The sequence below is a fragment of the Arvicola amphibius genome, chromosome 7, assembly GCF_903992535.2.
Source record: "Arvicola amphibius chromosome 7, mArvAmp1.2, whole genome shotgun sequence".
NCBI classification, from domain to species: Eukaryota; Metazoa; Chordata; class Mammalia; order Rodentia; family Cricetidae; genus Arvicola; species Arvicola amphibius.
In genome coordinates, this window is record NC_052053.1 from 15,157,960 (window position 1) to 15,179,706 (window position 21,747).

A 21,747-nucleotide genomic window follows, 5' to 3' on the forward strand; every position below is an offset into this window, starting at 1 on the left:
GTAGAGAATTTTAAAGGAACTGCAGATTTCGTTGCTGTTTCCTATCATGCTTAGAGAGCAATTTGCATGCACACAGGTACCGTGGTAAAATAGGCATTATGTTCCTTTGTATTTTCTGAATCTCGGGAGTCAGTGAATAATCTCACCTGCACAGGATGACAAGCCAAAGGAACTCCCATAAACAACCAAACTCCACTGCAGTTCTTTCAAACTGTGTTCAATTAAATGCCCAATTAATTTAAATGGATAGACTGTAAATAAAATAATGCACATGATTATCATCTAATTAGCACCGGCCAGCATTAAAATGTGCTCATTAGTGAGTTGTAGAGTATCCTAAGGCTCATAATTAGTAATCAGGGTGTACGTGATTGGCATGGGTAGCTGCCGCGATGTAGCTATTCAACCCAATAAATCAGAGCTAGGGTGAAATATGCCTTATAAAGGGGAAAGAGGAGTGCATAGCCAGTTGGTGAATTGACATTTTTCTCCTTTATGTAATTAAGGTGCAATCCCTACTCTCAGACACAAGCAGATAAATCTAAGAACAACAGAACCTCTATCGGAAAATAAAAATGTGCACTCAAGATGAGACAGGAAGTTCCAATAATTACCATAAAAGAATACAAAAAGGAAAAAAATACACACACACACAAACCCTTTGTGTTCATTAGCTGAGAGCATGAAATTCTTCTAGAGTAAGTACAGAATACGAGGAAAGATAAACAAGGTCTTAAGCTTTCATGCATGTTGAAAATTCCAGTCATCATTTCAATATGACTGTAACACATGTTGTAATTTAGAGAGTACCTTGCCTTTATCTTTTCACTGTTAGTGTGAAATCAACAGGCTGCAGAAGACAGACACAGTAGAAGCTACATTCATATCTAAAAGAAGCCATCACGGCAGATACTGTTGATTGGCTACACTATTTTCCCTATTACAAAGGCTAGAAGTTCTTTACCTTTTCAGACTCTCTTGCAGCTAGAGAAGGTCAGGTGATCCTGCCAGGCTTATGAGACACAGGCACTGGACTCTGTGTGGACTTTTCCTTCCTAAACAAAGCCTGGACGGGGAAAACAGCTGTTTCCGTTCTTGTCTAGACGCGAGCAGCCACACTGTGATGACTGTGATGACTGAGACAAGGGCATGGTACACTATGACAGCAGAGCAAAAAGTACCAAGCCTGATACCTGCATATCCCCCAGATGGTTCACCAGCCTTGGCTATTTGCCTCACCCACCTTGGTAAAAGAGAAAAAGGCACATTTTGATTGTATGAGGCCCTGGAATAGCTTGTTATTAACTATGAATAAATAAATAGGTTGTTAACTATGAATAAATACAGCTTTAAGACAGGTTTTTATTCATAAGAATATTGAAGAATAAGTATATGGAAAACTAAACTACTATGCTTAAATGACCTTCAGATATGACTTTTATATTGAGAGATAGTCTAAAATGATTTTCATTTATTTTTGTGTTTCTGGAGGCAGGTGCTAGTTATTTGACTAAGTCTAGTCTGGAGCAGTCTGAATGTCTCAAATTACCTAGAACTCACCTCAAATTACCTAGAACTCACGTTTCTCCTGCCTTAACTCCCAAGTGCTGGCATGACTAGCATGGGCGATCATGTCTAGCTTTTAGAATGATCTCAAAGTTACTAATTTAAAAGAGCCAGTTCATCTGCTTGCAAGTTACTATTGTGGAAAGGATGGTGGATGTCCCTGTAGCTTATGTTAGCTGTCTTCCAAAAATATTTCACCTCCCCTGCTTTAAATAAAGGAAGCTGTTAATTAGGCATTTCCTATGATGTGTGGGATCTATGAAGGTTATAGTCTCTAGCCCTCACTAAGTATATTGGGCTTACATTGGGAACATCTGGATTCCTTCTAAAGGTGATAAACCATTGGAAAGAAAGTAAATGAAGGAGAGGGAAGATTTAAAGGGCAGCCTAGAAATTCCCTAAAGCCCACAAGCTAGAAGTAGTCCTAGGATCTATTAGAGCTGCAGTAGATGGCTGGGAGCCAATTGGACACTCCTCAGGGCAGAGGCTATGGCACGCTATGATAGCTGTGTATGACCCCATCCCTACACCTCGAGCACCCAAAGGCAATTGATTAATGTCAAGTGGATGGTTGAAAAGTTAGAAAAGAAAAGCCCAATTTGAGCCTAAAGAGATCTTTGAACAGTTTTTGACACTGTTTTCTAATGTTTCTTTTACACGGTCATTCTCAAATACCTCTGTATCATAAAATCAACTTACAGAGTTGTGTTACATTCAAGAAGCGCATTTCAGCTGCTTGAAAAATTAAAACATGGCTTATCTTTATTTTTTTAATTTTTTGAGATCTACTTACATTGTTTCCCTCCTCTTTTCCCCATCCAAATCCTCTTGCATCTTTTTAAAAAATTCTTGGTCTCTTTTCTCAATGGTGCTACATGTATATGTTTATACTTGTATATATTCCTAAATACATACGTGCACCCTGCTCAGTCTGGATATTGTTACTTGCACGCACATTTTCAGGGCTGATCATTTGGTATTGGATAACCAGTTAGTTGATGCATAATCCAGTAAGCTTCTGAAAACATGAGTTCAAACAGACTCACTTTCCGAATCACACAGCAAACATCTCCAACCCCACAAAAGTCCCCTCTTTCACTCATCCCAGTATTTCTTTATACCTGCTAAGTATCTCTTCTAGCAAGAATTTCCATCTTAAGGTGTCAAGGAAGAATGGAATTGGCAATTTAATTATAAGAACAATCAGTGGGCATGAAGTCTATGAATATACTCTTGTTAATAGTGTTGCCTCATTATATCAGTTGAATTATTTCACATCTTCAAGTATTCCCTTTCATAGCTATAAAACTTGAATTTTAATTGGCACAGAATGTCTGAAAGGCCAAAATGTATTATATAGATCCGAAATTGTTTAACAAAAGAGCAAATTTCAAATCGGATTACAGCCCCTTTTAGAATTTATAGCCTTGTTCATCTCACTAAGTAAAATTAAAACAGTATCTATGAAACACATTTTACACAGCCTTTCATATCATCTTTCTCGCTCTTTTTATAGAGAAATGACAATACCCCTATACGCCTTCCACAAAGACGGTGCTTCGCAAGAGCACACAAAAGAGGAATTTGAGGAAGGGTTACAGTTTGAATCTGAATTGTCCCCCCATAAGCTCAGTTTGAAGTTGCTGGCATCTACCACCTGTGTCCTAATGCTATGTGGTCCACACAAATTGAGCTGCAATTGTGCCTCTTGATTGGCCGGGATGGGAAAAGCATGACCAGACCAAAGCCAAGAGAATAAGATGCACACCAACACCTGAGGACGGGCAGAATACTTGCTTCTCCTTTCCTAAGTCAAGGCAGTTCTCAGACAAGAAAGATTGACAGCTCCACCGCTCCTTCACCCGCCTCCCCAGATGTTCTAATGGCAGAGCTAGGATTAATTGTGAAGAAAAGAACAGCCCAAGGACTACATGCTGTTCATGCAGAATTGCTAAACTTGGAGATGCCAACGTGTGTTACAGGCAGTGGTGGGTAAAACAGCACTCAGTAAAAGCATGGTGTGTGGTCAGGGAACACAGCCTGGGCAACACTGTTTAGGAAGCAAAGCCTGGGGCCTGGAAAGTCCATTTTACAATGGGAGTTGGAGCATGACTGAGCCCGCAGTGTGCTGCGGAAGATGGGAGCTGGGAGCGGGACTATGTTCTTCATCTGGGCTGGGCTCTTTCTCGGGTACACATGTCACCTGCTCTCACCTACATGGTTCCCAGATGATTCCAGGGAAGGGCTTCAGCCCTCATCTAACCCAGCACGGGAAATGAGATGATGGGCATTGGGAGCCAATGTAACCCCTAGGTTGTGCCTCAAACCTAACCCAGAAGGACTCCAGCTGCCACATTCTTCCATCTCCCAGCAGCCTCTGCGGGGGGGGGGGGAACACAGCCTTTGAACTGAAGGCAGAATTATATTCAGAAATCATGCGGCAAAATGTTGGTGGAATAGGAAAGACCCCAAGAAATTAAAAACCCACAACAGAACAGAATTAATTGGCTTCACGCCAACCTTTATAACCTCCACTTTTGAGTTTTCTCCTTACCACTTCTGTGCTGCCTAAAGAAATGGATGTGGTTCCTTTGAAATCATTACTGCGATCTCCATTAAAGGACAGCAAAGACAGTAATTAGTACTTCTCACAAACCAGCCTTGTATCTGACATAAACTCCAGTTGTCCTTCGAGGAGCCCAAAACAGAGCCTTTATTCTCAGAACTTTCTCATGAGTTGTTACGGGAGCTGCGTCTGGATCTTTCTACCACTCAAGTCCTTTTCCTGGAAGCGGGATAAGTAAGGACTTTGAAAGCACCAACAAAGTCGCATTACGTGACCTTCATGGGGGAGTCGCCAGATGACATTAAAGATAAAAGGACAGTTAGGAATGGCTCTTTAGTTCCTTGGCAACATTAGATTCAGGTATTCATCCAAAAATGCTGCCTACAAATTACCGGGAGACCAAGATGAGGACCAAGTCTTCAGGGCAACGTGATACTTGGAAAGCTTTTGTTACTATTTTCTGAATGACCACAGAAGCACTGCTATCAGACATATATGTATCCTAAACCAGGAAAACGTGTTCATAAAGTCATCCAGTTATCAGAATATGACCATCAATTATGGATAAAAACACACAGTTTTGATGCCTTTGGGCTCCCAGGACATGGTACAGGGAGGATGTACCCAGACTCCTCAGTTTGGAGCAACAAAGCTTCAGGGAGACCCAGGTGGCCAGAGCTCACAGGATGGAATCAGGGGGAAGGGATCTGGCCTCTGTAGAGGTGCCTCTGGAAAATGCTGCCAAGACCAATGCTAACATGCTACAGAGCCCCCGCCCCGCCCCCTGCTTCACCTTAATGTAGTTAGAGATAGGAAACAATATAAATTTTGTTTTGCTTTTCAAGGAAAAGCATGATGGAGTTGGATTTGTAATACCCAATTCAGTAGCTACTAGACACACACTTAAATTAACTAAGAATAAATAACATTTTATAACACCTATGCTAGTTATTCTTTTTTAAAAAGATTTATTTATTATCTATTGAGTGTTCTGCCTGCATGTGTCCCTGCAGGCCAGAAAGAGGGCACCCAAATCTCATTACAGATGGTGTGAGCACATGTGGTGCCTGAGAATTGAAACTCAGACCTTTGAAAAGAGCAGGCAAAGGCTCTTAACCATTGAGCCATCTCTCTAGCCCCACATGCTAGTTATTCTTATGTCAACTTGACACACAAACTAGAGCCATCTTAAAGGAGGGAGCCTCAATTGAGAATAAGATAAAATCTGGTTGTAAGGCATTTTATTAATTAGTGATTGATGGGAGAGGGCCCAGCCCATTGTGGGTGGTGCCAACCCTGGGCTGGCTGTCCTGGGTTCTTGTTCCAGGAGGAACAAGCCAGTAAGCAACACCCCTCCATGGCTTCTACATTAGCTGCTGCTGCCAGGTTTCTGCCGTGTTTGAGTTCCTGTCCTGACTTCTTTTGATGATGCACAGCTATATTAAATGTAAGTCAAACAAACCCTTTTCTCCCCAAGTTGCTTTTAGTCACGGTGTCTCATCACAGCAACAGCAACCCTAACTAAGACAACACCTTCCTCAGTTGTATTAGGCACATTTTTAAGAGTTTAGTAGTCACACGAGCCAGTAACTACAATATTATACAGAAGCAAATATCTTTATCATTCTAAAAAGTTCAATAAAAAAAAAACCGCTGGGGAAAGTAGTTTGAAAATATTTAATGAATCAAAACTTTTTAAAAATGTTTTTAACCAAGAATTTTGTGTGGGGGTCCATTTTGTCTCAAAAATTTTGGACCTGTAAAGTTTAGAGTCTGTTCTTGGATTTCAAGAATGTCTTACGACATTTTTAGGCTCTCTGTTGTAGGGACATGCATACAGAGATGGTACCAACTTAACCTTCTAAGGGAGAAGCCCAATCAATAGGCTATCAAAAGAAAGTGACTCAACATTCTTCTTAGTAGTTAGTTTTAGCAATAATAAATTCCCTTGCATTTCTTTTCAAATGCATGTTTGATTGGATAGCTTCTAAGCCTCTTGTCTAGATTGTATCATCCTGACAGCTTGGGATATTGACATTTTTCCCTTGAATATGCAGATGGGTAGACACTGAATAGATGAATATAGTGAGTCAAATGAGCTCAATTTTGCTTATTTCTTGTGAATAAATTGAAAGCCGAAGTCTTCTACATCATGATTAAAATCAGGCATTTTCTCCAAGGCTGTACAGAACCATCCCTCTTGCTGCCGAAGCAATTTCAATCACAAAAGCAAATTGCCTCCAAGTGGATTCCTCCAGGAGATTTCAACTACATGGAAAGAAAAATCTCCTCACGAGGGTCTCAGAGGCTTCACGGTAGATGGGGGTAGAGTTGTTGGAGATTAATTATTGAAAATAAGCCGCGCCTCATCCCATTCCTTCCCCCTTGAGGATGGCATGTCATCTACAGATAACTGCGTAGGGTAGCTGAAGAAAGTTCCTCCATGGGAAACCACAGGGAATGCCTGGTAGAATCGGGCACAGCAGCAGACTCCCCAGCCTATTGATGCCCCGGTCCCCTCGGGCCTGGGTGAAAGCAGGTTCAGAATGTACGCGGATGGGGGATTCAGGATGGACATTATTGACTCTGCTAGAAACTTGCAAAAAAGGCTCGAAGGGAAGACGGCCTCCTACATTTGCAGGTGAGGTGGCGGGGCAGACAGAAGGCAGTGTGGCTGGGGACTACGGTAGCCTCGTGCAGGGACAGTGACAAGGAACGCTGAAGAAAGGAACACGAACGAGTCTCTCCTACCTCTCTCCCTGCAGTTCCCCAATCAGCATGGGATGGATTTATTCTCAAGTAAAAGCTTTTTTTGCTCTGAGCTTTTTTCCCCCCTAAGGAATCAATTGCCTTTTTTTTTAAAAAAAAAAAAAAAAAAAAGAACGCTAGTTAATGTGTCTTATAAAACCAACAGTACATTTTCTAAAAACACACTTGGAGAGCAGCCAGTGAATAGGTGTTAGAGATGCTATTTTCCATGACTCCAATCAACTGGTATGTTTTCATCCATATTTATGGCCTATTTAATACATCATCACCTAAAGTAATTCATGTATAATACCCCTGAGAAGAGTTACAGACTGCGTTGAAGGAGACCACAGGCTATCGACATGTAGCGAAGACAGACTCACAATCTTTGAGCTTCATCAGGAAGACAGGGTTATCCACTGAAAGTCTAGAATTCCATGAGGAAGAAAAAAGAATCTTGCTGAGAAGTTGTTGGTGTAGTAGTACAGCCCAAAATTAATTTTCCAAAGTGGGGCACAGAGATTGGTCCGATGAGCCGATGCACATGTATCTAATAGTTTTTTGGAGGTTGAAGAATTTGGTTTTCCTGATTTTGAAAGACTTGACTCCTAAAGGTAAAATATGGGGACGCCGCAGTGAAGACGTTTTCCGGTAATCAGTAATCCAATGGGGTGACTCCAGCCAGGTTTATTGACACACCGACAAGCACTTCTGGAGAACAGAGATCAACAGTTGACAGTTTCTGGTCCAGACAGGAGCCGGCTCTGCTCATTTGTGCCGGATAAACTTGGGTGTCACATGTTCAGCCACTGCTGGCCTGGAAAAAACTCTATTCGGGATGTAAGTCAAATAGATATGGCATTTCAATGCCATTTCTAAAAAAAAAAAAAAAAAAAAAAAACCATGGAGTCTTATACGGCAACCATAGACTCTTCTTCTCACTGGGTCTCGTTAGCATACGGATACAGTAGGGAATTAGAGCCACCACGGCCAGTGGGATGGACGCGCTTTTACAGAAAGACAACAGGTAAAACCAGGGCTCCCTGTGAATCGGGATCTGGGTGAAGCAATAAAGCTTCAGTGTGATCAGTGAGGTCTTGGCACCGAGCAACCGGAAGCTCAGCTTGCAGCCATTTTCTCCCCGGCAGCTCGTAAGAAACACTTCTGAGTTGATGGCGAAACCCAAGCCAAAGAGGACCCCCGAGGTTTCTCACAAGTCCCGCAAATGGCGTGCTGTCAATGTGGATCCAGTCTGGGTTGGCTCACCACTTTTTGACTATAGGCAGAGACCACAGCAGGTCCATGTCGAGCAGTCTGGGAAGCAGGTAAAAGCCAAGTGCAAACAGGAAGAGGAAGATGTTGGTCTTCAGGTACACATTCAAGCTGGCCATGTGGATTCCTGGAGTGTGTCCAAAGGCCTTTGCTATTAGCATCCCTAGGGATTACAAAGATACCGGCATAAGTGTGTGACCCTGAGCCCTTCAGGAATCTCTCCCCTCTGTACTGGGGAGGGCTTTAGACACCCAGGTTCTAACAGTTTCCTAGAGTGTTTTCAGACATTCATTGAAACAGGATAGTCCCATAGTCTCTCAACCACCTACGTTTGCCAAGAAGGATCAGTTAGGAGTCAGGAGCCTTGAATGACAACCCATTTTGCAGGCAGAACACTAAGCAGTACAAAGCGGCCACTAAGTGAAGTTGAGTCATGCAATAAGAACTTTGATAACCCAGACTGAGTGGCTGTGAGTTGCAGGGTCTTTATGAAGTCCCCCAAAAGCACAGTATATGACATGGTGGTTTGGAAGACGGACTTCGCTTCAGCAACACCTCAGAAAAGCCCATCTCACAGGGCAGTTACTCATTTCCACAGTGAGAGGGACTGTGTCAGCATGAACACAGGTGCTCAGGAGAGCAGTACATTACCTAAGCCCCCGTGGTAGCATTTGTGTTAGTAGCTTGCTAGAACTACCTCTGACACCAGAAACCTGGTGACCAGGGAGCGCCTGACACCACGGAGCGGCAAGCAAAGCAACGGTGAAATCACACAACTAATCCTAAGAGACCATATTACCACCCATGACTCCGAGAAGGACCTGATGGGGGAAACGTGTTGCTTATGAACACTCTGGAGACACAGACTCCGACTTGAATCAACCAGGAAGCACTCCAAAGGAAGGACCAGGTCAGTCTGTGATAGAATAGTCACAGGTGTGACTAGCAAAGAAATCGTAACTCCTTACACTTAGGCGTTGACACCCGTAGTCCTTGTGGGACTCTCCTAGACACCACATAACACAATTCGAGAGTCTCTTTTCCACATGCCTTCACAGCTTCCATAGGATCCAAGAGCTTTTGCACAAGACTTCACATTCCTTAATGCTATCTCCTAAGGCTTTAATAAATGTTTTAAAGGAATGTATTTAGTCAAAAATCCAAGCATGGTGGGGGGGGGGTGGCAAGAGGGATGTGGACATAAAATTCTACTCCAACAGAGGAGCTACTGGCATTTGATATTCATGGGGAGGGGAAGAGTTAGATTTGTTTTTTAAGAGTGTGATACCTGCTAGGTCCACCATGATCCAGTCAGGCTCCACACCCAAAAGCAGTTGAGTAACACAATTCCTTCTTAATGAGTCTGGGGGTGGTAGAGGGAGGGAGAAAGTGATGGTGGGGAGAGGGGTGACAGAGACAGAGACCCTAAACTGGATTTGTAAGGGGGTAAGGGTGGATCTGGGAGAAGGTGGGTGAGAGGAAATTAATATCAAGATACACTGCATGAAATTCTCAAAGATACTTTTCTTTGAGAAATATTTTAATATCATTCTTAAAGAGGAAGGCATTTGGTGACCTTGAAATAGGGAAGAGGGAGCAAGGAAGATTCAGGTGTGTGGGGGAAGGATTTAGCAGTATCCAGAATAATCACGAATAAACCATATAGATCTTTGTTCCCTGGTATTTGTGCTTCCTCGCTGTCCTCCACTCTCGGCTTTTCTTTGTTTGAAGAAAAACACTAGAGGCAGCGTCCACTTAGGTGAAAAGCTCATGAATGTTTGTTCCACTGAGCCCATGACCTCTCTGTGTGTAATCTCACAGACTCTCGGGGCCCTGATTGCTGCATGATACACAGAAAAATGAAGAACAAGAAGATATACTGTATACATTCTATTAGAAGCAGAAATGTACACAAAAAAACAGGGTAGAATATTAAAATCCAAACAATAAAAAAAATGCTGTATTTATTGCCAGGAACCCTCAACTGGTTTATTGTTGACAACTAGACTAAAATTTAGTTATAGCAAGCTCAAAGATTAAAAAGAAGAAATGAGTCTACCAAAGGAGAGGTATCCAGTGTTTATCCAAAGGGAAGAATTAACAAGGATTTGGAAATGTCAGCTAATGTGCAGGCACTCGCTACATTTTCTTTTGAAGATTTATTTTTATTTTATATGTATGAGTGTTTTGCCTGCATGTATGTATAAAGCACCATATGTGTATCCCTGGTGACCTTAGGGGCCAGAAGAGGTTGTCAGATCCCCTGGAACTGCTCTTATGGATGGTGTGAGCCAATCATCTGGGTTCTGGGAACTGAACCTGGGTCCCATGCAAGATCAGCAAATGCTTTTTAACCTCTGAGCCATCTCTTCAGGCCCCACTCACTAAATTTTGATAGATGAAGAAAATATTGCCATTACAAATATCAAAAAGGAATAAGGGTATTTTTTTAGAACAAACATATTCTTCCAGAATTGTTCATTTGAGGGAAGAAAGACCCACATAGACTCCTTGCTTACGTTATTCTGCACTAATCTTAAGAAGTAGAATAGTATTTTCAATTTGTTATTTTAGAAGAAATTTTCTATAACCGGTAATGGTTGTATGCTAGATTTTTTTAAAAGGTTGACATGTTTTTCTTTCAATAACTAAATTTTGGTCTGCTTGTCAGCAATATAACGTTTGAGGATTCCTGGCACTCAATGCAGTCTTTTTTAATAGTTGAATTTTAATATTTGATAGGATTTTTGCATGTTTCTACTTCTAATCAAAGCTGTACAATCTATGACTAAAGTGTTGTCTAGGATTGCTTTAATTACAAAGAATTTCAAAGGAAGAACAGAAGAAAAAGGCCAATTTCTACATGGTGTGCTATCTTAAAGTTCTGTAAGGGTCTACACATTAAGAAATCTGTTGGCAGTAAATCTAACATGCGAATTTAATTTTGCCTCTAGAATGTTTTAATTAAAAAGACTGCACAGATTTTAACAGCTAGAATATATTTTAGTGATCTTAAAAGCATTGGGTGTTCAGAGTAGGAAGCATAATTTTACTAGATAAATCAACGCATTCAAGAGCAACGAAGATTCTTAAATTTTTAAGTTAATCTTAAGGCAAGAGAATGTGCACGCAGAAATGTTTCCTTATGCAATTTTAGATGGCTTGTTTATGAGGTATCAAAATAATAATTGAATTCAGAATCCCAAAGGCGTATTTAGCAAGTCATTAATCAGATAAACATTTCCAACTCAATTATAAAAGTGGTAATAGCTGTGAGCTAATTAGGACATTATCTTAAAGCAGAATATTCATTTCCCCTCAGCCTGCTACATGGGCTGTGAAAGAATAGAATAAGCACATTTCACTGAACAACTGAACATGTATTAAAAGGAATATTTAGAAACGACTTCCCGTATTCAACACTGTCTTGTTAATGCTACAGAAGTTGGGGCACGCCGACCTCTGCAGAGTGACAGAGGACTTGTCCATCTGACAGTGTTGCTTAGGACAGCTGTTACCATGACATACCAGACACACGATGAGCCCATTGTGTGACCAGATGGACTTCCTGTAACGAGCACTGTTTGTTCAGAAAGTGGTTAATTAAGCATCAGGATCAAAAATGAGACAAAAAGATGCTATATTTGCCATGTAAATTACACTAAAATAAAATAGAAGCCTCGCTGGTTACAGGTTAATATGTGCTGTACAGAAGTAGATAAAAGTGAAGTCAATTTGAGGCTTAAATTCATGACTTCAAAAACACCATTTAAAAAAAAAGAAGGAACAGAGAGAAAATTGCTAGAAAGATTGGATTTTTCCTCTTGGTCCCTGGAGGGGTAGCCCATTCTTGATCATCTGTAATATGGATAATAATGGTTAGAGTTAAAATTGCCATGTCAAATATAGGGAATGTGACTTCTCAGACAATTCCACATGATGGAACAGGGCCATGAAGTCCTGAATATCATGGACTTACAACATATATAATCAGATATAACTTTATGTAATTCTACATTAACTTTCTTTAAGGAGAATGCGTTAGGTATCTTATCTCTCTCTCTCTCCCTCCAGACTTTCAAGCTGACTGAATTCTGCAAATCAATATATCCGGGTGTAATTAAGAGCATGGGCAGTTACAGACAACGCTAACACAATCTTATTCATTCTTCATGTGTTGTTTTCAATTGACAAGAAAATTAAAGTACTTCTACTGGACCTTGAATCGATTTATTTTCCTTAAGCTAATAGGCTACCGTTGTTCTGCTTGTGGCTCACCAATTGACTTACAAACAGCTGCTGTGTGCATGCAGAAACCAGAATGTGTACGCTGTGGCCATTGCAGTGAGAATCTTGGCGAAACACTGGAGAATCCAACCCACAAAGACACTAAAAGGGGGGTGTGACTTGTGACAGAAAACATCTGCCATCAGGTGTTTCTTGTCACCGGCTTTTCCTTACCACCAAAATGGATGAATTCTTATATACTGCTAGTTTTGCTTTTAACTACTTTACTTAGATGTCAGGCGTAACTTTTCACCCAGCAGAAAGCCTCTCAGGTTAAATTCCAAATCCTTGCTGTCCCAGAACTCTCTCTGTAGACCAGGCTGACCTCAAACTCACAGAGATCCACTCGCCTCTGCCTGAGTGCTGGGATTGAAGGAGTGTGCTACCATGTCCAGCCATTTCTAGACTCTTAATGGAGTTCTTTGGGACTTCATTCTAGCTTACTGGTTTTTTTGTTTTGTTTTTTTTTTTGTTTTGTTTTTTCATTTTGTTTCGTACCAAACCATTACTTCCAAAAGCAAATACCCAAGTATAAACAATTCGGATAGGATTCTCCACACATAATCTTTCACAAATAACAATGCAGAATTCAACTATCCATAAAATCCTTTCCTTCCTCATTAGCAGTTGTTATAATAAACGTTAAGCTTCCCCACTCATGACACTTTCTTTGAGATCCTAGCTATCATTTGATCATAGGATACTAATCATACATAAAGACTTAGAATAGTGTCCGTAAAGTGAGGTCGCTTTAATTGTTACCTGGACCTGTCTCACATGTAGTAGGAAACTGGTAAAGACATGAGCTTGAGTGATTTGGGTAAATCTGGCTTTCTTGGATCCACCAGTAAAGACGATACCCAAATAATATCCTGCAATTAAAGGCATATGCATTTCACATGTACTTAAATACAACTGTTAACTAAGTGGAGACTTGTCATTCTTGTAAAAACTGACTCAAGTAAAGAGTCATGATTGAAACACCCTGATATAACTTGGGTTTTGTGCTCTCATCTTTACAAAAGATGGTAGTATCTGGGGTTTGGGTACTCTTGTCTCCCATAAACAGGGAAGGTCTATGGGTGCTTTGGGTACTTAGAGTGGGACTATCAAAATGGTCCTTAGACTTATCAATCACCCTACTGTCCCGCTAACTCCTTGGTTAATCATAGCATATGTTTTAGTGGGTTTTGCAATCACCTATAATTCAGTCAAAGTAAGTATTTCTATGCTTTTTGTAAGTTCTACTTATGAACCTGGTGTCTCAAAGTAACCAATTTGTTTGGAATACATTCCAAGTCAAACTACATACATCGGAAACCTGATCATTAATCGAAAATCACAAATTTAAGAATAAATTTTAGGAAAAAAATAAAACAAGTCAGGAGTCTTACCATTTGAATATAAGATTGAACCAGTCCCCTATGACTGCTACCCATATCATCTTGGTTCCAACAGCCTGATTCAGTGGAAACCAAAGTGGAAAGTGAATAGAAAAGGTATTCGGGGGGTCTCCAACATTGGACATACAATGCAGAAAATTGTAGTAAGCCCTGTAGTCTCTCAGTTAAATAATGAGTACTCCACTCCTATGAAGGAAATCCATCTTGAAAAGATGCAGTTCTACGCCTGAAGCAACTGGAGCTGTGTCTTTATATGGCACCCTGGTGATGTGTTGAGTGTTGAGCCATCACTGTGACACATGATGTCGAGCATCTGTGGAGACAGGATGATGGTCCTCCTCCCCGCAAAACCTCATCCATTTATGACTTTAGTTGGAGGGAAAAGAGGTGCTGATCCGGGCAATTTGGGGACAGTCTGGAGAGAAGCCCGTGGATTTCTTCTGCCTCCTCCTTTCTCATGAACAGTTGGACCGTGTTTGCTTGGAACTTTTCACACGGTTCATTTCCCTCAAGGGCAGACATTAGCAATCTCTATGCTTGGCTAGCAAACGACATAAATAATTATTCCTCATCAAAGAAGCCTCAAAGCCATGCATTTTAATTTCAGATAGACTGTGGGTTTCTGACTATTCTACTGTGTCTTTCAGGAAAACGAGAGAGAGAGCGAATTTTTTTTTACTTGAAATTTCTTACGATTCGACAGATTCATTTCTGATCATAGCTTTTGAAAAAATAAATGATCGGGTAGATCTTCAGTATCAAAGAATGTCAGGATATATATGGAGCAAAGACAAGATACAGCAAATACATGAACTCAGAGGGAGATGCGGTGTTTACATGTTTGAGTGTGAGGCAAAAAAAAAAAAAAAAAAAAGACTTCTTTGACTTACTTGGGTTATAGAAATGTGTTAGGGCTAAACTATTATTATGATTATCATTATTACAATGTATGTATGTGTGTCTATGGATGCACACATAGCACGGTGTAATTGTAGAGATCAGAGGCGAAAGTTCAGGAACCAGTTCTCTGTTTTCGCGGAGGGTTCGAGGGCTTGAACGCAGGTCATCTGGCTTGTGGTACAAGCACCCTTACGACTGAGCCATCTCCCTGTTTCTATATTGCTTTTAACTGACTACAGAATAAAGCTGTGAGGTTTGGAAAACTGCACTTGGGACAAAGAGAAAAACTGACTACCAAGGGCTTCCCACCAATCAGGGATTTTCAGCCATTTGGATTGTTGAAAATTGCTCGTTAGAAGTAAATGAGAAGCACCCCCCACCCCACCCCCCCAAAAAAACCCCCAGCTGGGGTGAAGAGAGTGCCACATGGAGACCTAGGGGTCACTGTCAGAGTGAGGTTCTCTTTCTATCTAGTAGGGTTGGCGAGGGGTAGAGTCAACCCTTGCAGGTGCTGAAGGTGCGGCCAGTAACACGCTACTCATCCCCATTCAGACAGTGTCTTTGCAGGTCACAGCCTGCTTTTCCAGAAACTCTCTTCACTGGCTGCAGTTGTCTCTGTGAGGCTCTTCCAGATATCCCGTCATTCCACAGTGTGACGGGCTTTGGCGTCCCTATGGGTTCCTTGCTCACCTCTGTTGCCTCCCCTGGAAGAAATGGATTGACTGGCCATTAAAAATGTTTGGGAGTGCTTTGCAGTGAACATAGTTCTTCTGATAAGGGAGAAACATACATGGACTTAGAAGAATTATTCTTAACTGGCAAGTAGACACCTCAGGCTATCATGTGCAATGGCTTTGTCTTATCCCATATCTATTGAGTTCTACTGGTGGGATCTGGGCATTGGTCATATAAAAATACTCCGAGACAGTGATTCCAGTGTAGAACCTGGGCTTAGAATGATGGAGCTCAAACAAGCCATATGCAGCATCTGCCTTGACCAACCAACGTCTGTGCTTCAGGCCTTTTTGTTTTACATATTCTAATTTCCATAATTTCTTTAATGAGCCACGAGAAAGGACATAACTTCCCTTTATTCTTTTTCTAAGAAGTATCTGAGCTACATAATTCATGATATTCATTTTCTTCAGAAGTGTCATGTCCTTAAAACAGGGTATAAATGGTATCAAATACATTTTGTCTTACAATTAAAAATTAAATTCCAGGCTCATTCAACATTTCAGAGTCTATGGTCTGTGATGAAGTTGACTGCACATTTGTTCATCATCTTAGGTAGTTAATTTAGACAGACCCTGTGTCTCCAGAGAACGCCCGTTCGGTAGATTATAGGATAATTAACAGAAGCAAAAGCATCTCAATGTCCTTTTCCCTTTAATACAATCTGCTGAATCTTCTTATTCCATCATAGCTTGCTAAGTCTTTTCATGTCTCTTTGCTCAATGCGCTTCCTCAGCAGGCTTCCTTTTTAGAGCATCATGTTCCCCTGCTAAAGTTGCCATGAGAAAATAAACACACATTTATTTTCTCATAAGCTTGAAAAGTAGAAGTCGTGACGAAGGGGTCAACACTATTATAGTTTGCTCCATGGCCCCTCCTTGGCTTTTGGATGGCCGTCACCATCTCCGCGTGTCTTTACATGGTGTTCCTCTGTACCTGTCTCCATCATCGTTTGTCTTTCCTTTCCTTTCCTTTCCTTTCCTTTCCTTTCCTTTCCTTTCCTTTCCTTTCCTTTCCTTTCCTTTCCTTTCCTTTCCTGTCTTTGTGTTTCTTAGTCTTTCACCTTTCCATCTCACCCTTTTTTCCCCACACAAATTGTGAGGTTTAATTACCTAGACTCATCACTATTGTTGCTGTTTGAAACGAGGGGTCCAGGTTGACCTGGAACCTCCAGTTCTGGGGCTAGAGGTATACTCTACCACATCTGGCATTACATGAGTCTTCGAATTGATTGCTATCGTTACACTTCCTAGCCGAAGAGCAAAGGCATCTCTAAAACAGCCACAACAAACACGAAATGTCCAATGTTGCGTTTGAAAATCGAGCCAAGGCCATTGAGATGGCTCAACAGCTATGAACGCTTGCTGCCAAGCCTGGCAACCTGACTTCAAGCTCAGGAATACACATGGCAGAAAGACAGAAGAGACTTTGCTCACCTGGGCATACATACCCACCCACACACATATAAACAGAAAACTCTCACACAAAGCAAAGACTACTACTCAAAAGTACACAGCCGAGCACCATTCCCTTCAGGATCAGTCTATCCTCACCTTGCTATGGGATTCGTCTCCAGTTATTTCTCTAAGCTTCCAACAACTAGAATTCTGCTATGCCAAAAAAAGCTCTGTGTGTGTGTGTGTGTGTGTGTGTGTGTGTGTGTGTGTGTGTGTGTGAAAAAGAAAATTTTTTCTTAGTATGTTGTTTGGGTCCAGTCTTGAACTTCCTGGAATCACGGGTAAAATGTTTGCCCTCACATTTCTTCTAAGAAGGTCACAGCTTTCTGCAGATTTTCAATAGAAGCCCTGACCCAAACAGATTAAGTACAGCATGAAGTTTACTGGCGTCCTTGTTCTGTCCTTCTGTCTGTATGCCTTTTCCCAGGATCCCTCCCTCCCTGGTTTCCTTGGCGACTTCAGTACGCCATCCTCCCCAGCATGACTCACTTGTGTTAATGATTTCCTTACTTTTAATGACTGTGTGGGTGTGTTTCCTTTCACTAATGTAGCCAGTCTCAAAACCCTCTACTGTTGCCCAGTTTCTAAGTTAGTTCTAGTAATTGACTACTTTCAGCTCTCTCCAGAATGTTCTCATCCTGGTTTATTTAAACTCTTGCTGGGTTTTAAGTAAGCCCTGCTGGTTTTAGACTGCAACCTGGAGGCCACAGTGCAGACTTTTTCCAGTATGTTTTGCCATAGCAAATATTTTTTTTTAAAAAAAAAAACCCACAAGATATATTCTTGTCAGAAAATGAACTGTTTGTCTCCAGTTATAGATCCTGCTGCAATTCAGCACCATGCAGACATGCTTGACTTTGGCTAGTGCTGCTCCTGTTTTGGCAGCAAACAAACCAGGCCTTTAATGCCTCCGTGGCCTTTATCCCTTCCTAACAAACTCATCTACCTCTTCTATAATAAATCATATTCGAGAACTCTCCAGCATCACCTTGCCGAGTAAGTGGGTTTATTTCAGACTCTAGAATTGAGACTCTAGTGACTTTTATAAAATAATTACCTCCATTCTGGCTAGCATCCCAGTAATACTGACATTTTATAATGACACTAGTATAAATTGTCTTGCCACAGCTTTTAGGTACCCCTTCCATTAGTCTCATTAGAAACTACTCTCTAGAACTGATCATGACCTATACATCCATAAGCCGAGGCTTGGATCACAGAGAAACCAACAGCGTTGCCCATGGAATAGTGCTCTTCATTCTTTCCTTCTTGGTGGAGCTAAAGTGTGTTATGCAGCTGAGCTCATGTTCGATGGCTGAAGGAGCACTTACTCTACAATGAAGTAGTCTCAAAGTTTGGTTTGCATCCTGCTCACCAAGACTTGTTAAAACCAAGATCCCAGGAACCTCTTTCCAGAGTCTTAGATATAGTAGTAATTGAGCAGGTCCTGTGAGTTTACATGTCTACTGAACTCCCAGACGGTGGTGATGCTATTGGGTGTTGAACCTTAGTTTCGAGAAGTACTGACAGGTTTTGATAGTCACCTGTTCTGGGTAAGACAGAGGTAGATCATACAGCAAGAATCTTGTAGTCTAGTAGAGGCTGTGAGGCAGCTGCATAAACACCCATGCTATGCCCTTAGACTTGAACAGGAAGAAGAAAAGGAACAGACAAGGGCAGAGGTAATTTTCAGTCTGGGCGAAGGAGATTAGGAAGTTTTGTGGAAGAGGAAGCCCGTGACTGGGCCTTGCACAGGGAAATGACAGCGGTGGCTCCCTCCCTCCTTTCCTCCTCTACTTCCTTTATTTTGAAACTGGGTCTCAAGTTATAGCTCAGACTGGACTGGAACTCACTATGTAGCCCATGCCTGGTCTCAAACTCATGGCAGTCCTCTTTTCCAGCCTCATGAACACTGAGGTGGAAGATAAGAACCACCATTCCTGGCTTCAAATGACCAACTCTTAAATTTAAGAGACAATTAAAAACTTGACTGGCAATTGAAGCCATGACCTCACACATGCTAGGCACTCATCTCTGAATTACAATCTTAACTCTTCTCTTCCTCCTCATCCCGGAGACAGGATCTCATGCAGTCCTCCTGCCTCAGTCGCCCTAGTACTGGGAACAGGTGCAAACCATCATGCCTGACTAGCAACCAGCTTCTTAAGAGAGAGAAAGTGGAAGGGTGGTGGCCAGTGCCCAGGAGACGGAGAATGGTATTCGTGCCCAGTGGGCACGGGGATGTGAGAAGCGGCGGTGGGTGCAGCTGTGTTAGTACAGCATCAACGCTACGTCGCGTAAAAAGAGTTGTGGTTGTAAATAATCTGTCATGTGTATTTTACCACATTTTTACAAAAGCTGAGTATTTTTCTTTTGGCATTGAACGTTTTCTGAGTATTAAGCAATATCCTGTCTTTTCCCCCTCTGATGCCCTGATATCATTCATCCTTTTTTTAATTGAGTAATTTATTAGTGCAATTGTTTTAAATACACAATTCAATGCTTTTTTTTTTTTTAGTAAATTTATAGAGCTGTCATCAATCACCATAACCTAGTTTTAGAGCATTTCTGTCACCTAGAAGGTTCCTGCGTGTCCTTTGGCAGGAAGTAGCTGCCGCTCCTGGACTCCAAGACCAGCCAGCTGTCTTCTGTGTGGATCTCCATTTTCCGATAATGTCACATAAGTGCAATCACATACTATATATTCCTTTGCATCTAGATTCTTTTGTTTAGCATAATGTTTTCTAGGAAGTCCCCTTGCCCCATGCATAAAGTTTGCTGTGAGCCTATTGCTAAAGGCAATCTCGTTCTCAGTCCATAGTCCTCAGACATCTAGACTCTCATCACCTAAGGACCAAATAAAGAGCAGCGTAAAGGTGAGCAGGAACAAGGCTTCAGTTAGCACCTGCCTTGACTCTTACCTGTAGGCGGAAAACCTAGCACAAGCATCATCACATTTAGCTGAAGACCCAAGACACCCAAGACATAAAATGTCAGGTAAACACTACCAGATATCTGAATCCATAAGTTAGTGCATCAGTGTTCAAAATTAAAGCCTTTTCACAGAAAACTGTAGGTCCGATTTTTAAAAACTTGAAAATATTTTATAATTAAAAATGTGTTTGTGGGGTTAGAGAGATAGTTCAGTGGTTAAGAACACTGGCTGTATTTCCAGAGGACCTGGGTTTAATTCGTAGCTTCCACATGGTGATTCACTGTCTGTTAACTCCAGTTCCAGGGATCTGATGCTCCTTTCTGACCTCCAAAGGCAGTATGTACTCACAAGACACACAGACATATATGCATGCAAAACACCTATGCACATTAAATACCAAACAAACAAAGAAATAAATAGTACTTTGGGGGAGCTGTATGTACACGTGAGTGTGAGTGTCCATGGAGACACCTGCATGCTGGGAACACAAGCCAGGTCCTCCACAGAGGTGGTCAGATTTGTTAATAACAGGCCCCAGGCAAGAAAGTGACTTTCAGACACACTGTGATGTGCAAAATGATGATAAACTGCCATGATTCACAAGTCTTGAATTTTAGGTCTTGAGGATTAAATGGACCAGATCTGGTATCCCTGAGGTACTTTACTTTTGTAGCTGGTGTCTGGATGCTTAGACGTTTCCAAAGAAACAGCAGTGTGCTTGAGACCTTTGCTCTTCAAGCAGGGGGTTATTTTCGGAGACAGTATCATAAGCAAAGATGAAAGTAACAATAAATCAGTCTTTCAGTGCTGATCACCTCTAGTTCCCTTTCTAGGAGGGCATATTCCCAGTTCCCTGGGTTTCTCAGTTTTACAAAGAGGGAGGCAAATAACAGGCCTGTTTCACCTGTGAAGTTCGCTTCCCCACGGAAGGGAAGGTTTGCTTCCAACAAACCCTAGTGTTCTTAGTTAGGGTTTACTATTGCTGTGAAGAGACACCATGATTACAGCAACGCTTTATAACATTTAACTGGGAGTTTACAGTTTCAGGCTGATTAGTCCATGACCACCATGGACTAATGCGGAGCAAGGCAGGGTGCAGGCAGAAGTGAAGCTGATTACATCTTGACCAGATTACAGCAGGAAGTCGACTGGCTCACTGGAACCTCAAAGCCCACCCCCAGGGACACGCTTCTTCCAACAAGGCCACACCCACTGCAAACAAAGCCATACCTCCTAATAGTGCTTTTTCCTATGAGATTATGGGATTATGGAGCCCAATTGCATTCAAAATACCACACCTCGTTTAAAATCTTTATTATTTTTAAAGTATGTGTTTTAAAATAGCTTGGTGTCTCCTACGTCGTCTTCAGGAAGCATGGGTTACTTTGGTAGTATTCTGGTCCCATTCAGTTTGAAGTTCTGTAAAATCTGGGAGCACATTGTTCTTGTGACCAGTAGTCTTAAAACTCAACATCTGATGAACTGGGAGAGATGGTTTAAGAAAATGCCTGCTGCTGTCCCAACGGCTCACATCTGTTCCAGGGCATCAAATAGCTTTTTCTGTAAGCACATACAAACATAGAAATCAAATAAGTAAAATACTTCAGATAAAGCAAGGTTAGAGAAGCTTGGGAAATTCAAATAGTAAATTTTGGTAAATAGCTTGATAACTTTCAGGATGTCACTGCCTAATCAATCATTACTGGAGTCAGTTCAGGAATCTTTTGCCATTTACAAAGAGAGGTATATAAGACGGGCGGTGGTGGCACACGCCTTTAATCCCAGCACCCGGGAGACAGAGGTAGGTGGATCTTTGTGAGTTCAAGGCCAACCTGATCTACAAGAGCTAGTTCTAGGACAGGCACCAAAGCTACATAG

At 41.6% G+C, this 21,747-nt stretch overlaps 1 protein-coding gene across 1 annotated transcript; it reads right to left on the minus strand.

The window, feature by feature from the left end:
• Positions 1 to 984: 984 nt before the first annotated feature.
• Positions 985 to 14,045, minus strand: G6pc2 (glucose-6-phosphatase catalytic subunit 2). Its single transcript, XM_042055371.1, is given in 9 exon segments — positions 985 to 1,243; positions 7,798 to 8,081; positions 8,083 to 8,315; positions 8,952 to 8,994; positions 8,996 to 9,068; positions 11,613 to 11,643; positions 11,646 to 11,720; positions 13,202 to 13,311; positions 13,834 to 14,045. Coding segments are annotated over 9 exon segments (1,320 nt in total).
• Positions 14,046 to 21,747: the final 7,702 nt, after the last annotated feature.